We start from the raw sequence: 15,296 nt of genomic DNA on the forward strand, positions 1-15,296 counted from the left end.
TCTTTAAATGAATGTCTCCAAACGGGACCTAGCCTAACACAAAGGCTACATGATGTGCTGTTACGATTTCGCACTGGTATTTTCGCCTATACTGCTGATATCAGCAAAGCTTTCCTCCGAGTAGGTTTGCAGGAGGAAGATCGTAACTACACAAAATTCCTCTGGATTAAGGATCCACTGGATCCTAACAGTGAAGTCATCACATATCGTTTTGCCTCAGTATTATTTGGAGCTACGTCCTCACCGTTTCTTTTGCAAGCAACATTAGACACACATTTGAGGAAATCGAACAGCCCCTATAAAGCAGACATTAGCGACAACTTGTATGTCGACAATTTCCAGGGAACCACTAATGATCAAACTGATCTGGTAGAAATCTACCATGAGGCTAACCGTGAACTATTAGGAGCCAATATGCCACTACAATCATGGGCCTCAAATAATGAATTACTCAACCAGGTAATCGAGAAAGAATTTCCAGGTTATCAGGTACCCAATCAATTAAAGGTTCTAGGTGTGGAATGGAACACCAGTACTGACGAGATGAATGTCAAGTCAGTACAAACTGATAACTCAACCCTTACCATGAGAACACTGCTCTCGTTTGTCAGTCAACCATTTGACCCTTTAGGCCTACTTAGTCCTATATTAATATGGGGCAAACTCCTAATGCAGGAGTGCTGGCAGAAACATATGGGATGGGATGATCCGTTACCAAGTGAGTTACAAGCTAAATGGCAGATACTCTCAACGGATTTTAATCAGTTAGGTGTTTTGAAATTTCCTCGTAATGCTTCAGGACCAAACTTACCCACCAATTTGCACGTTTTCTGCGATGCTTCTGGCAAAGCATACGGCGCAGTAGCCTACTTAGTTAATAGTGCACAATCAATTTTGCTCACATCTAAAGCAAGAGTTGCTCCCATTAAGAAGAGATCTTTACCTCAAATGGAGCTGACTGCATTGCTGGTGGGAGTAAGATTGGCTCATTGCCTGGCAAAGACACTCAATAATATCCACTTTGGTGAGATTGTAGTGTGGTCAGACAACGAGGCAGTCTTACAATGGGTAAGAAACAACAACAACAAGACTCCCTACGTCAGTAATCGTGTCAGGGAGATTCATGAGTTATCTGTTGGATATAAATTCAGACATGTTCCTACTAAGGACAATCCTGCAGATTATTTATCTCGAGGGTTAACGATAAAACAACTTATCAAGTCTTCGCTGTGGTTCAATGGACCTTCATGGCTTGTTGGTGGTCAGTGGCCCAAACAAAAGCCACAAGTCATAGTAACCAATATCACCACTCAACCAGAACCTCAACGAATCTTAGCCATTGATCCTTACAATTATTCTAACTTAAGCAAGCTATTAAGAGTGACTGCACTTGTGTTTGATTTTCTTGCTAAGATAGGAATTCGACATAAGTTTCCCAATCCTATCCTCTACTGGATCAAACGTGCGCAACAAGAGACATATGGAAGTGAATATGAAAATCTTCCAGATAAATTAACTAAGTCTCTAGGTATCTGGTATGATGCCAACACTCATAATATACTAAGATGTGGAGGACGTTTGCTTCATGCAAAAATTGATTTGGACACAAAGAATCCAATTCTTCTACCTCGCCACCACATCATCACTAAACTTCTTGTTTTACATCACCATCAATATGGTACTTTACATGGTGGAGTGTTAGATACTCTTACCGACCTTAGACAAAAGTACTGGCTTCCTCAAGGTCGTCAGACAGTTAAGTCAATTATTAAATCTTGTGTAATCTGTAAAAGATACGATGCTAGAGTATGTCCTTACCCAGGACCTCCACCACTCCCTGAAGAAAGAGTGGTTCATCTTCGTCCCTTTGAAACCACTGGTGTTGATTACACTGGAGCCTTACTTCTCACTGGCAACCCAGATAAGATTCCAGTGAAAGCATACATTTGTCTCTTTACGTGTGCTACAACCAGAGGCGTACATTTAGAAGTCACTTCAGACATGAGTGCTGAAGCCTTCATCCAAGCCTTCCGCAGATTTGCTGCTCGCAGATCTTGTCCCAAATTAATGATATCGGACAATGGTTCCAATTTTGTGGCAGGAGAAGCTTGTTTGCGAGAAGTCTGGAACCATCCAGAAGTACAGTCGGTCCTACAGAGACGACAATGTCACTGGAAATTCATACACCGAGAGCCCCTTGGCAAGGTGGGTTCTATGAGCGAATGGTAGGCACAGTCAAGAAGTGTCTAAGGAAAACTTTACACAGACAAAAGGTCAGTTACTCCGAACTTCAAACTATTGTTGTGGAAATCGAGGCGCGAGTCAATAACCGCCCAATAACCTACCTGTCTGATGATTTCACCCAGAGAGAACCTCTGAGTCCCTCACACTTGATCCATGGAGGTCTACTGAGCCCTCTCATCCCTTTAGCCGAAGAGGACCCCGTAGACCCGTCACATGTGACCAGAGGTGACTTGGTGGAAAGCTACCAGCATCTCTCCAGAGTTATTAACAGGTGGAATGAGGTGTGGACTCGAGAGTACCTCACAGCTCTACGAGAGTACCACTACGGAGCTTCGAGTCCTTACAATAAAGTGCAATTAAAACCAGGGGACCTAGTACTAGTCGACAGTGATGGACCAAGGTCAGAGTGGCCCATAGGCAATATTGTTGCCATTCATCCAGATCATCAAGGTGTCCTGAGGGTAGTGAAAGTTTTATGCCGAGGCAACACTACTCTAAAAACTTTAGAGAAGCTGGTTCCTCTTGAATTGGCTGAGCGAGAGCATCAGCCAGGTCCAGCTTCCCCAGTAATTTCTGAGGACAGTAATTCTGATCCTCAGAGCAACCGCCCCACTAGAGCTGCTGCTCAACAATGTAGGCGGAATCTGCAAGCCTATTACAACTCTGAACAAGAGTAATTCCTTTTACACCCAATTTAGATAACTATGATGATACCGCGGTGTGATGTCAAGTAACAAACCATTACAAGTCACTATGACCCAGGACATTCCCATCACAGTAGATTCTGTTGTTTAAATTGTGTGATTTAAAATCTTTAATTATTGTGTAGGCTATAAATAACATTATTTATCTAGAGTACCTGAGAGTTTGCAGACTTAGAGATTTGTAACATACACATTACATGTCATAGCGACACCAATCTCAAATTTATTGTAAGCTTTCTTAATTATTAGCTTTAGGTAATTCATAATAACATGTTTCATTTGACATGAAATTAGCAAGACTTAAGTTTCTTGTATGTCCTTGACAAATACGGGACATTCGTTATGTGTGTACTAACATACTAATATACTAATGTTAATACCAACTTCGGGATAGGTGTCAGTACTCCACATTACACTACGACCCTAGAATCCTCCCCCCGGAGTTATGTTGGAAATTTCCAACACTGAATACAACACTGTTGTATTCTCATTAATTATTACTAATTCTACTAATCATTGCATTGATAAAATTAACCCAACGTAGAGTTCACATGTACTAATAATTACATCTGTACAATAAGGCTAGAATTCTTACGTCACCCGACGCCAGTATTGCGTCAGATTCCATTGTAATAAACACATTTATATCCAATGTGTCTGAGAATTGAATTTGATTCTCTATAAACAACGGTGTTCTGTGTGATAATTAATTACAGATAAACTGATTTCCAACTAAAGCCAAATAGAGCGTTTATAGTTATAGCTGTTATCTAGTAATAAAATTGACGTCACGCGTGAATGCCCTGGAGAGACTTTAATTCTTCTCCATTGTTCGTTTACTATCATAAAACGGGCAAATAATAATATTTAACTCCTCCAAATAATAAACCCGTCCTAACCCGAGCATTTCAAGCACAACTGCGAGAAATGATAATATCCATAATAAATAATTTGGGTAACAAACGCGGGACGCGGAGCGGGGCGGAAGAGACGCCAGTCCACGTGTAGAAGCGTTCACGAGCAGACGTGTTCACGTGGTGAAGCGCTCACAAGGAGACGCCATTACCCAACCATCAGGGTAGACGCCATCAAATCTCTAGAAGAAAGTCGCCACTGTGAGGTGTGAAGAACCTTTGCAGACAATACCTTCACTGGTGTCAGTGTCATTTACATAACAAGTCGAATGGTCAAGCGATTAATTTGATATTCGGCCAGAACCTGTTAAATTTGGTTCTATGTAACACCACGTGACCGGCCAGTGAAGCGCGTCAGTATCTAGGATAGGCTAGACTGGAACCTAGGACGCGACCTTCGGCAAGCCTTAACTTACACAGTGCCCATATTAGCTAAGTACCTTGATCCTTATTTGATGCATCATATAGGGGGTGGGTTTATAGCTGGGTAGCTTGTCGTGACGCTGTGCGACAATAAAAAACTACAGGTCATTATTTTCTCTTATGTTTAATCTCGTTTTCTTGAATATAGATTTCTAGTAGTTTAATTTGTTACTACTGAAACCAATTTGATTTACAGCGTGTGTGAAGAATTCTCCGAGCTGTCATTTCCCATGTTAATCAACTCCCAGTGTTCTATGACGAGTCCAGGAGAATCAGAAGATGAGTCGTAACTAACTTCTGGGGAATCGTCATTAAGCTAAGATTCCTTTTGTATTCCTTAATTATTATCTGTACTCCTTTACATGCAGAACTCTGTTCATTGGATTAACATGTGTTTATTATATTTATTATTTCATGTTCGTAGTCTATGTTCTCTTTGAAGATAAAGATAATGATTCTATAAATATTCATAGGATTAGATTATTATACATTGGACTGGTGAACGAACCACACTAGTTCCTGGACGTATTGAGTTCCAGTAATACCCCCCCAATGTAGGTGTTTGAGGCTTTGATTCATTTAATTATACAGCCCATTAATTATTTCAATGATCATATTCTCTAGTATTTTATCCATAGTTACTGGTTCATCTAGGAATTTTCTAATGATCATATTTTCTTAGTTTCCCTCTTTACTTTAAAAGCGGGTGGTCCTTCGTAATTGATTTTACTATATTAATATATGAATATTTAGAGTTAAGCCCCAAATGTCCCACAACATCAACAATGGGTTCGAGATCGACCTCAAGTACAGGTTCTAAATTAAGCAACTGACATATGTGGAGAGCTAGTGTCAAAATTTATGTTTGTCCTGCACACCGCCCCCCATCCAGTGGGCAGCGGTGGATAGGTTACAATCACTTAGTTACTACCTACAGTTAGCAAACTGGGGATATTTGGCTAAAATTTCTGGTAGCAGATCATTTTGAATGAAATATTGACACATCGCTGGAACATTGGTTATAGAATTGTCTCTAAATTCACGTATCTTTTCGCACTCCATCACATAGTGACGGAGGGTGTGCGAATAATTTTGTTGACACAGTTTACATTTGGTCAGGTCTACATCAGCAAATAATGAGAATTCCCAGAGATACTTGTAACCGAGTCTAAGCCGAGCAGCAGTAACATCTAGAAATCTGCTGATTTTATTGGATGATCCATAGATGTGTGGCTCCTCTTGCATGATAGTATGATGATAGATGGAATTACTGGTGTCAATTTCACTTTGCCTCAGATCTACAAGATCTTGTTGAAGTTCTCGGTGTACTGCTGCTCTCAGATTGCTCATTGACAATCCAAGGTTACACTCAACGGCTCCTTTAAAGGCAGATTCTTTGGCTAACTTATCAGCTCTATCATGCATTCGGAGGCCAACATGAGATGGAGACCACATGAAATGGACTCTGTTACCATCCTTAATAATTTTGTTGTATTTGTGTCTAGCTTCGGACACGAGCATGTTACAGTTATGTCTTAAAGAGTTGAGAGCATTTAAGGATGATAAGGAGTCACTTACAATTAATGTATCAAGTTTGGAGACTTGTACACATTTAAGTGCAAGGATCAAGGCAAATAGTTCAGTCTGAAGGGTAGAGGCCCAGTTGTTTATACGGACTCCCGACTCAAAGTATAGGCCATCGCCCATTGTCAGGACAACTGCACTTCCAGCTGCACCCGTGGTGCGGTGTAGGGAACCATCAGTGTATATAATTTGAGAGAGAGAATGCTCTGTGAACAGAGCATCAATATGGCTTAAGGCGTTGAGCTTTGCCTCAAGACGAAGCTTGGGCTGATCTCTAATTTGCTTCTTGGGTGGAAAGGGAGGGATTAAAACTGGAAAGGGTGTAACCTCCCACGGTGCAGGAAAGTGCCGTTGTTGTTTCTCTTGGTACAAATCATGAACCCCATACATTCTGAGTTTACTTCCAGTTTTTGTTATCCATTTGGAACAATGCTGATCTTCAATAAAGAAATTCTGGAGGGCTTCTGTGCAAGGATTAGGATGAGTTAGCCTAAGCATTTTTATACCAATTTGACAGTTAATTTCAGTAACATGATCAACAACGCTCAGAATATTAAGTTCCTTTCTCATATTAAGTATCATTGTGGTACGAGGGCACCCAAGGATTATCCTCAAGGCTTCGTTCTGCAATTTTTCAAGCCCTCCAAGCTTTCTTTCAGGCATCAAAACAAGCAGAGGTGCAGCATAATCCACTAAAGATCTGATGTATGCAAAGTATATCATTTTGACAATTCTGACATTGGCACCATAGCCTGAGTGATAACCTGCAACAGCCTTGAGAGCTCGGAGCCTCTCTTTATACTGACGACAGAGTCTGAATACAACAGGACCATACAGTGGCACCTCAAGACCAAGGTATTTGAATCTGTTTACATAGTCAAGCTGGGAGCCATCAGACAGTTGCATCTTGCGAACAGCTCCTCCCTGCCTGGGTGGGCGCTGATTTAGTATCTTTGTTTTCTCTGCTGAGATAATTAAACCTAGGTCCTGACATGAGTCTAATACAGAGTTAAGAGTGTTCTGCGTGTTAGCATACCCAGTGGTGTGTATCATTATATCATCAGCATAGCTAATGATGTGGACGTTGGGTTTGCTCGGTATAGAGTTTAACAGCGTGTTTATTAAGATATTAAATAAGGTAGGACTGAGGACACCACCCTGCGGGGTACCTAGTTCAAAGTCTCTTGATACACTCCTATAACCCTGGAAAAATACAGATGACTTACTGTTGGATAAGTAACCCTGATCCAACAAAGAAGCCGACCACCAATATTTATTCTTGCAAGCTCACTCAAGATAACATGTCTATTTGCAATATCAAAGGCAGACTTAAGATCTTGGAAGGTGGTATATGACTTTTCAGTGTGCAGGGTAAGAAAGGTGGTGATGCAATGATGCACACTCTTTCCATGCATGAAGCAATATATCTGGGGGGATAGCATAGTTCTTATTCTATGGAGGAGACGGTTTAGGACCATTCTCTCGAATGTTTTGCAAATGCAGCTAGTAAGGGAAATTGGGCGGAAAGCATTCTCTTGATTTGGCTTGGGAATTGGAATGATTATACTGTTGGTCCAAGAGTTAGGAAGCTCCCCAGTAACATAGCTCATATTATACAGCTCAAGCAGCGGATTCCCTGGTACTAAAGGGAGCAGACGCAATATGTCATAAGTGATACCATCTTCACCGGGGGATGTGGCTTTGCCTTTGTTTAGGGCCGCGAGTAATTCAGACTCAGTAAATGGCACGTTGCATTCATCTTCCTTGTGGAGCATGAAGTCAACGAGCCTTTCTCGATCTCCATAACCAGCATTTAATCTGAACTGTATGTCTGGGGGGAAGATTATTGAAGCTAGAGGTGGTTGCCCAAGCATCGACTAACTCGTTTGCTCTGTGTAGAGGGTGAGGGTGTGCTACTTGGCCGATCTTATCGCCTTTAATTCTTTTAATATCCGTCCATGCCTGACTGAGGGGGGTGTGAGAGTTGAGACTGTTAACAAAAGTTTCCCAGTTATCTTGCCTGAGCTCTGTCATGCGCTCCCTCGCCTTGGCTAGGGCTTTCTGAAAGAGCTTGAGCATTGCTGGTGTACGTGTTTCCCTATATGCAAGCCCAACTCGTCTGGCAGTGCGTTTCAAAGTACGCAGTTTGGGGTCATTGTAATAAGCATGGCGTTTATTACCTTTCATATCGCTCCGACTATTGGATGGTGCAGGGGGCCGACCTAAAGGGTCAGCAAACATCTGAATGCTCTGTACTAGACCGTCGTTAAATGTCTGGACTGTGGAGGGATCATAAGTGCTGTACCACTCTGACACATGAGCAACAAAGTCTTCACGTCGAGCAGGAGGAACACTGAGCCGTTTGCGTTTGAAAGTCCCACTGGGCAGGATGGTATTTCCTATACATAGAGTAGTCAATCTAGGGTGATGATCTGACAACAAATCTGTTACAATAGATGATGTGCACCAGACGTGAGAGACGTTGAAACCAACACAGAGGTCTAGAATGCCTCCACAAATATGCGTGGGTTCAAGGTCACCCACAATCTGCACATCTTGGTGACTATTTAGTAGCGACAGCAGTTGATTCCCGTTACCGTTACTGAAGCGAGAGCCACCAATGTCCTTGTGTCTAGCATTGTAGTCACCAAGAATGATGGTTGGCTCTGCTTGAGCGCAGGCCGGAAGATCAATATAATTTAACTTTCCTGCTGGAGCATATAGATTAAATACATTGAGAACAGAGTTGCCCACATAGATCCTCACTCCATGATACTGTTGACCGGCAGTTTGTTTTTCTGGCAGAAGTTGATGGGGTAGGGATTGTTTGATGTATAGAATGCAAGAGTTACTGGGTCTGAGGTTGTAAGAAACAAATGAGGGCAATTTCGGGGGTGAGGATCTTGCGGGAACTCTGCACTCCTGGAGACATACAATATCGATGTGTTCAGTTGTTACTTTGTGATGTAAATCTGAGAACCTTTTTTTGAGGGACGCAATGTTCCAGCTTAGGACGGATAACTTAGTTAATTGTGCATTTAAAGTCAGCATTATATATTGATATTATTAGTTCACTTAATATTTATTATCTATATACATATTATCTATTGTACTACGATATAAGTCCAGGAACATTTCTTAGTTTATTACCAATGTCACACATTAGTCTCCAATGGTCTAGTACAATTTGTCGGTCATTTCCAGCTATAGAGTCGTTTTGAACATACAACTTTGGCAGTTAACCTGCGTGGAAGGGCTCCACTACACAAGGTTTCAAGATCACTAGAAGTTTCCCCTGATGGGCAAGCGAACACATGTTTGGAGGGTTCAGGGGTGGAAGGGGAAGTTTGGCAGTCATTGCTTACAAGTCCCCTCATACGCGTGAGCATCATCGAAATATCGCTGGTGGATTTTTTCTCATGTTGTAGTTGCTCTCGCAGCCGCTCCGTTTGCTGCTGTGACTGCTGCTGGTGTTCCTGCAACCGGTCACGAAGGGCAACCACTGCTTGAACAGTGGAGCGACCCAAGGGCGAGGTGGTAGGGAGGATGAGGTTGCGATCTGTCTCATTTTGATCCAGTTCCTTATTCCCCACTTCCAGTTGACTGTGGGGTCCAGCTGTGGATGGTGGTCTCACAGTAGGTGACATTAACCCAGAACCAGGAAGTGGCCACTCTACATCAGGGGAAGGCCCACCACTGGCAGAAGATGCAGCATCTCGTTCTTGTGGGGGAGCTGGGATGATGGCACGAGTCTTGGGTCTGGTACCGGTCCCCTTGTGCACTTCGTAATTTAAAGGTGGTGAGTTTGGCAGCCAGCTGGAGCGAACATCACCTCCAGATGGCTCTGAACAGCGAGTGGGACTGATTGCAGCATTTGGCAACTGCTCTTCATGGTGGTGTGAAGGGTATGGCGAGTGTTGTGTCAACACCTCCGGGAGGCAGGTTCCTGGCACCTGACGGGCAGGCGCAGGTTGAACAGACACCTGTCGTCTGGTCCCGTGATGCACTTGGTGCTTGGCAGATGGTGAAGTATTTGGTATCCAGCTGCTACGAACACTACGTCCAGGTGGCTCTGCACAGGAATTAGAGCCGGCAGCTGTCCTCCCGGGTGGGCGGGGCCGGGCACCTGGCCGTAAGCAGCTGGTCGCTTGACACAGTCAAGGTGCCAGACTTGAACACCGCTCCTGCCACAGTTTATGCATTTTTCACTTACTGACTGCAGTTCCTTTATGAGTTTAAAACACACCTCAGATTTATGAGGTTCACCACACACGGCACAAAAAAAGTTTTTGCTTGTGCAGTACCTGGCTACGTGACGTCCGCATCGTTGACACTTATAACACCTACGAGGGGGAGGGTTGTAGAGGGCAATGTTATAGTGCCGACCTAAAGCTGCTCTAGAGTAAATTTTGTCCAGTATAGGCGTGGCACCTTTCCATGTGGCAGCTATGAGTCCATTTCTCAGACGTTTAGAGTTTACAATATTTTCATCACAAAGATATTCAGGCTTAATGAGTTTATTAACATTGAATATGACAATGCTTACTTTTGGACGCCTAGGTGCATTTTTCATCTCAATGCCTGCATACTCTGTGTTTAGCAACACATTTACGCACTGTCGTTTGTAACGAAGACATAGTCACTTTCATCTCTAGGTAACTTAATGACCTTATCGTAATGTGCACCAGAGGCTTCATAAAACCACTTCACTTTTCTCTCTACTGTGGTTCCCAGAGGAAAATCTAGCCGCACATGTCTGGCAGCAGCCGAATTTGGTGGGTTTGATCGTGCCCTTCTCAACTGCTTACGGCACTGACTTTTATTCATTTGCACCGTGAATCCCTCATCATCTGCACCGCCTTCTGATGTGTCGTGGGGTACCACTGAGGAGGTGGCACCATCATTAGAAAACAATTGACGAGCGTGCGATGGGTCCACAAAGTCACTATCTGGCAACGGCGATGTGCTGCCTGGCACCTTATCCAGGGCAGTTGCCATGGCGTTAAGACACAACACCTATATGCAGAGTATTATGGTACACGTACTCGCTCCACAGTGAACCACAAAGCAGCACATCAGCAAATGGCCTATTCACAGGGTGGAAGGGGCCGCCAACCATCAAACAACAATAGCAGAAATAAATCGGCCAGCCTGCATATATGAGGCTCCACTATTTTCAAGGTCACAGCGCACCTTGTAGGTTGGCGCCGAAAAATTTGAAGTTGGTGGTACATGCATAAGTATCTGCTTAACAGATACTTAACACTTGACAAAAACTTGACATACACAGGCAACAAACCGTAGTACTTAAGAGCTGGCAGAGAGATGTGCAAGAAGCATGTTGATCATGATGGCGTTCCTGGCATAATATCCTCATTCTTTTTTTTTTTTTTTTTTTTTTTTGAGATATATACAAGAGGTGTTACATTCTTGTACAGCCACTAGTACGCGTAGCGTTTCAGGCAGGTCCCTGGAATACGATCCCCTGCCGCGAAGAATCGTTTTTTCATCCAAGTACACATTTTACTGTTGCGTTAAACAGAGGCTACAGTTAAGGAATTGCGCCCAGTAAATCCTCCCTGGCCAGGATACGAACCCATGACATAGCGCTCACGGAACGCCAGGCGAGTGTCTTACCACTACACCACTGAGATTCCGTGGCCGGGCGAGATGCTAGGCCTAACAGAGCGTGCCACACCATGCAGTGCCCTTACACTTTGTATATTCACACAGTTTTGTAATTAAAGTTTCTAACCACACTCAATCGTCACAGCACTATTTCACATCAACTAATGTAGAAGTGGGAGAGTTAAGGCATGACTCAAAGTATCTTCACTGAACAGAGGCTGCATTGTTTCGTGGTCACTAACGTCTTCGATCGAAGAACAAGGCAAACACGGCTCAGCGGTAGTATGACGCAAGAGCTATTGTCGTGTACCTGATACACGTGTGGTTTAGGCCCAACAGGCGAGTGAGGAGGGGACGCCTGAGGCCTGATCAACAACCTTCCCCTCGCTCGTCAGCAACACAGCTACAAATGCCACTTGTAATTCACCAGTGCAGGTGATAACCAAGTTTCAGACACATCTGGTGTATATGTGTGTGTCCCAGATTGGTTATTAGGCTTCGTAACTGTCGGAGGTACAATTACACCCACGATAACGAGTGCAAACGCAGGGGAGGACCCTCAAACGTCCGTCCCCTACGCTGCCTATGACACGACTGTTGAATCACCGAAACCTTAATTTGCTAAAAAAAAAAAATAGTAAATCCTTTTTTAAAACCCATTTTCTATATTAGCGATAAACAATACCTTAAAAAGACTAATTATTCAGTAATTAATTATGTTCTCAAAATAGTAAGTACTTTATTTGTCATCTTTTTTGTGTGTTAAAGTTAATTCGGAGTGATATAAAAATTCAAAGTCATGAATAATATTTTACATTTTTTTGGAGGGTATTTTAGTTACCCCATTGTTGAAGTACATTTTTTTCTTTCTTTCTATACTCAATAATACCCTGAGGACACTAATAACAAAGTAATAATTATTTTCTCATAATTATTGATGGTCGTATGTCATCTCTTGTATGTTTTAAAGATACTTAAAATAATTTTCAAATTATTTATATAAATATAAAGATTTTAAAAATTTATATACAAATTTTTATACTATTTAAATCGAATAGTTTTTTTAATTTAGATTCTAACTCTACATTCGGTAGACGTTGACATTGTGCTTGTAAGCACACAAATTTTGTAAGCCATTAGGCTACTAATATTATAAGTCATTTGTTAATTAAACATAAATTCCACATTATTTTATTAAAATTTATGAAACAGCTATATGTAACCTTATTTGCTGGTTGCTCAGAACACTACAGAGGTGGCCTAAACAAATCCATCCAAAGTCAATAGGCATTAAGGCAAACACCAAATCGAAATATTCATGATTAATTGTTGCCGCTAGCAGTAGCTAGTTTATTGTGCACCCTATACTCCTCATGTGATACGTAGTTTAGTGTGCCATAAAATCTGAGTGGACAGCGCTTCAGATTTGAGGTCCTGAGGTTCCGGGTTCGATCCATGGTGTAGGTGGAAACAATGGGGAGAGTTTCACCCTGATGCCCAGCTGTTACCTAGCAGTAAATAGGTACATAGTAGTTAGACAGCTGCTACCAGCAACACACCATCACCAGTGACCACACTGACAACAGCAGTGAACACTGAACACTCAAACAACATTGAACACACCAACAGCAGTGAACACACCAACAGCAGTGAACACACCAACAACAGTGAACACACCAACAGCAGTGAACACACCAACAGCAGTGAACACACCAACAGCAGTGAACACACCAACAGCAGTGAACACACCAACAGCAGTGAACACACCAACAACAGTGAACACACCAACAGCAGTGAACACACCAACAACAGTGAACACACCAACAGCAGTGAACACACCAACAGCAGTGAACACACCAACAACAGTGAACACACCAACAGCAGTGAACACACCAACAACAGTGAACACACCAACAGCAGTGAACACTGAAACAACATTGAACACACCAACAGCAGTGAACACACCAACAACAGTAAACACACCAACAGCAGTGAACACACCAACAACAGTGAACACACCAACAACAGTGAACACACCAACAGCAGTGAACACACCAACAGCAGTGAACACACCAACAGCAGTGAACACACCAACAGCAGTGAACACTCAAACAGCAGTGAACACACCAACAGCAGTGAACACACCAACAGCAGTGAACACACCAACAGCAGTGAACACAGCAACAACAGTGAACACACCAACAACAGTGAACACACCGACAACAGTGAACACACCAACAACAGTGAACATTCAAACAACATTGAACACACCAACAACATTGAACACACCAACAACAGTGAACACACCGACAACAGTGAACATTCAAACAACATTGAACACACCAACAGCAGTGAACACACCAACAGCAGTGAACACTCAAACAACATTGAACACACCAACAGCAGTGAACACACCAACAACAGTGAACACACCAACAACATTGAACACACCAACAACAGTGAACACACCGACAACAGTGAACACACCGACAACAGTGAACACACCGACAACAGTGAACACACCGACAACAGTGAACACACCAACAACAGTTAACACACCAACAACAGTGAACACTCAAACAACATTGAACACACCAACAGCAGTGACTGGCACCAATACACACAAAGTACACAAGAGCATACACCACCATTGACCACTGGCACCAATCCACACTATTCGCACCAATACAATACAAGGGTGTCAGGTAGCTGAGTGGACAGCGCACATGACTCGTAATTCTGTGACCCGGGTTCGATTCCTGGACCAGGCAGAAACAAATGGGCAATGTTTGTTTCACCCTGTTGCCTTTAATTTGTTTCTTAGCAGTAAATAGGTACCTGGGAGTTAGGCAGCTGTTACGGAGCTGCCCACCTGAGGGTGTGTGTGTGTGTGTATGCTCTCAACTATTTGTTCTCACCTATTTGTGTTTGCGGAGGTTGAGCTTTGGTTCTTTGGTCCCGCCTCTCAACCGTCAAACAACTGGTGTACAGATTCCTGAGCCTACTGGGTTCTATCATATCTACATTTAAAACTGTGTATGAAGTCAGCCTCCACCACATCACTACCTAAATGCCTCCCAACACCTCAAACCAATTCTATTTGCTGACGACACAACCTTCATTTACTCCAGTCCTGATCCCCTTGCTCTAAATGCCACAGTAAATACTGAGCTAAATAAAGTCCATCTGTGGCTAACTGCCAACAAACTCACCCTTAACATTGACAAAACCTTTTATATTCTGTTTGGCAATAAATCCTCTAATCAAATAAATCTCAAAATAAACAATACCCAAATTTGTAACAAATTAGATGGCAAATTCCTTGGCATTCTCATTGACCACAAGCTTAATTTCCAGGGACACATTCTAAACATATCAAAAAAAGTTTCAAAAACTGTGGGCATTCTTTCTAAGATCAGATATTATGTACCACGCCCTGCCCTGGTGACTCTCTATTACTCCCTTATCTATCCATATCTCAACTATGGTATTTGTGCTTGGGGCTCTACTACCCAAAATCACTTACGTCCTCTAATTACTCAACACAAAGCTGCTATTAGGACAATATCCAATTCTGGCCCCAGACATCACTCGGTACCCCTACTTAAATCTCTGAATATGTTAGACATTAAGTCACTGCACATTCTCTCATGTGTATTATACATATATAAAACGCTAAACTATAATGCCAATCCTGATCTCAAAAGCTTCATAGAAGGTTGTATCAGAACCCATGAGCATCACACCAGAAATAAATACAGTTTTGATATTCCTAGAGTACGACTTAATCAAACTAGAA

The 15,296-nt window shown here is 42.5% G+C and overlaps 1 protein-coding gene across 1 annotated transcript in view; it reads left to right on the forward strand.

The window, feature by feature from the left end:
* The window catches only part of LOC138353605 (processed variable antigen-like), a 38,943-nt gene extending 24,892 nt beyond the window's left edge, over positions 1–14,051 (forward strand). The window contains exon 2 of the mRNA XM_069306803.1: positions 13,451–14,051. Within this exon, the coding sequence (XP_069162904.1) occupies positions 13,451–14,051 (601 nt within the window). The remainder of the gene's footprint in view (positions 1–13,450) is intronic.
* Positions 14,052–15,296: the final 1,245 nt, after the last annotated feature.

Source organism: Procambarus clarkii, chromosome 58, assembly GCF_040958095.1.
Source record: "Procambarus clarkii isolate CNS0578487 chromosome 58, FALCON_Pclarkii_2.0, whole genome shotgun sequence".
In the NCBI taxonomy this organism is placed as follows: Eukaryota; Metazoa; Arthropoda; class Malacostraca; order Decapoda; family Cambaridae; genus Procambarus; species Procambarus clarkii.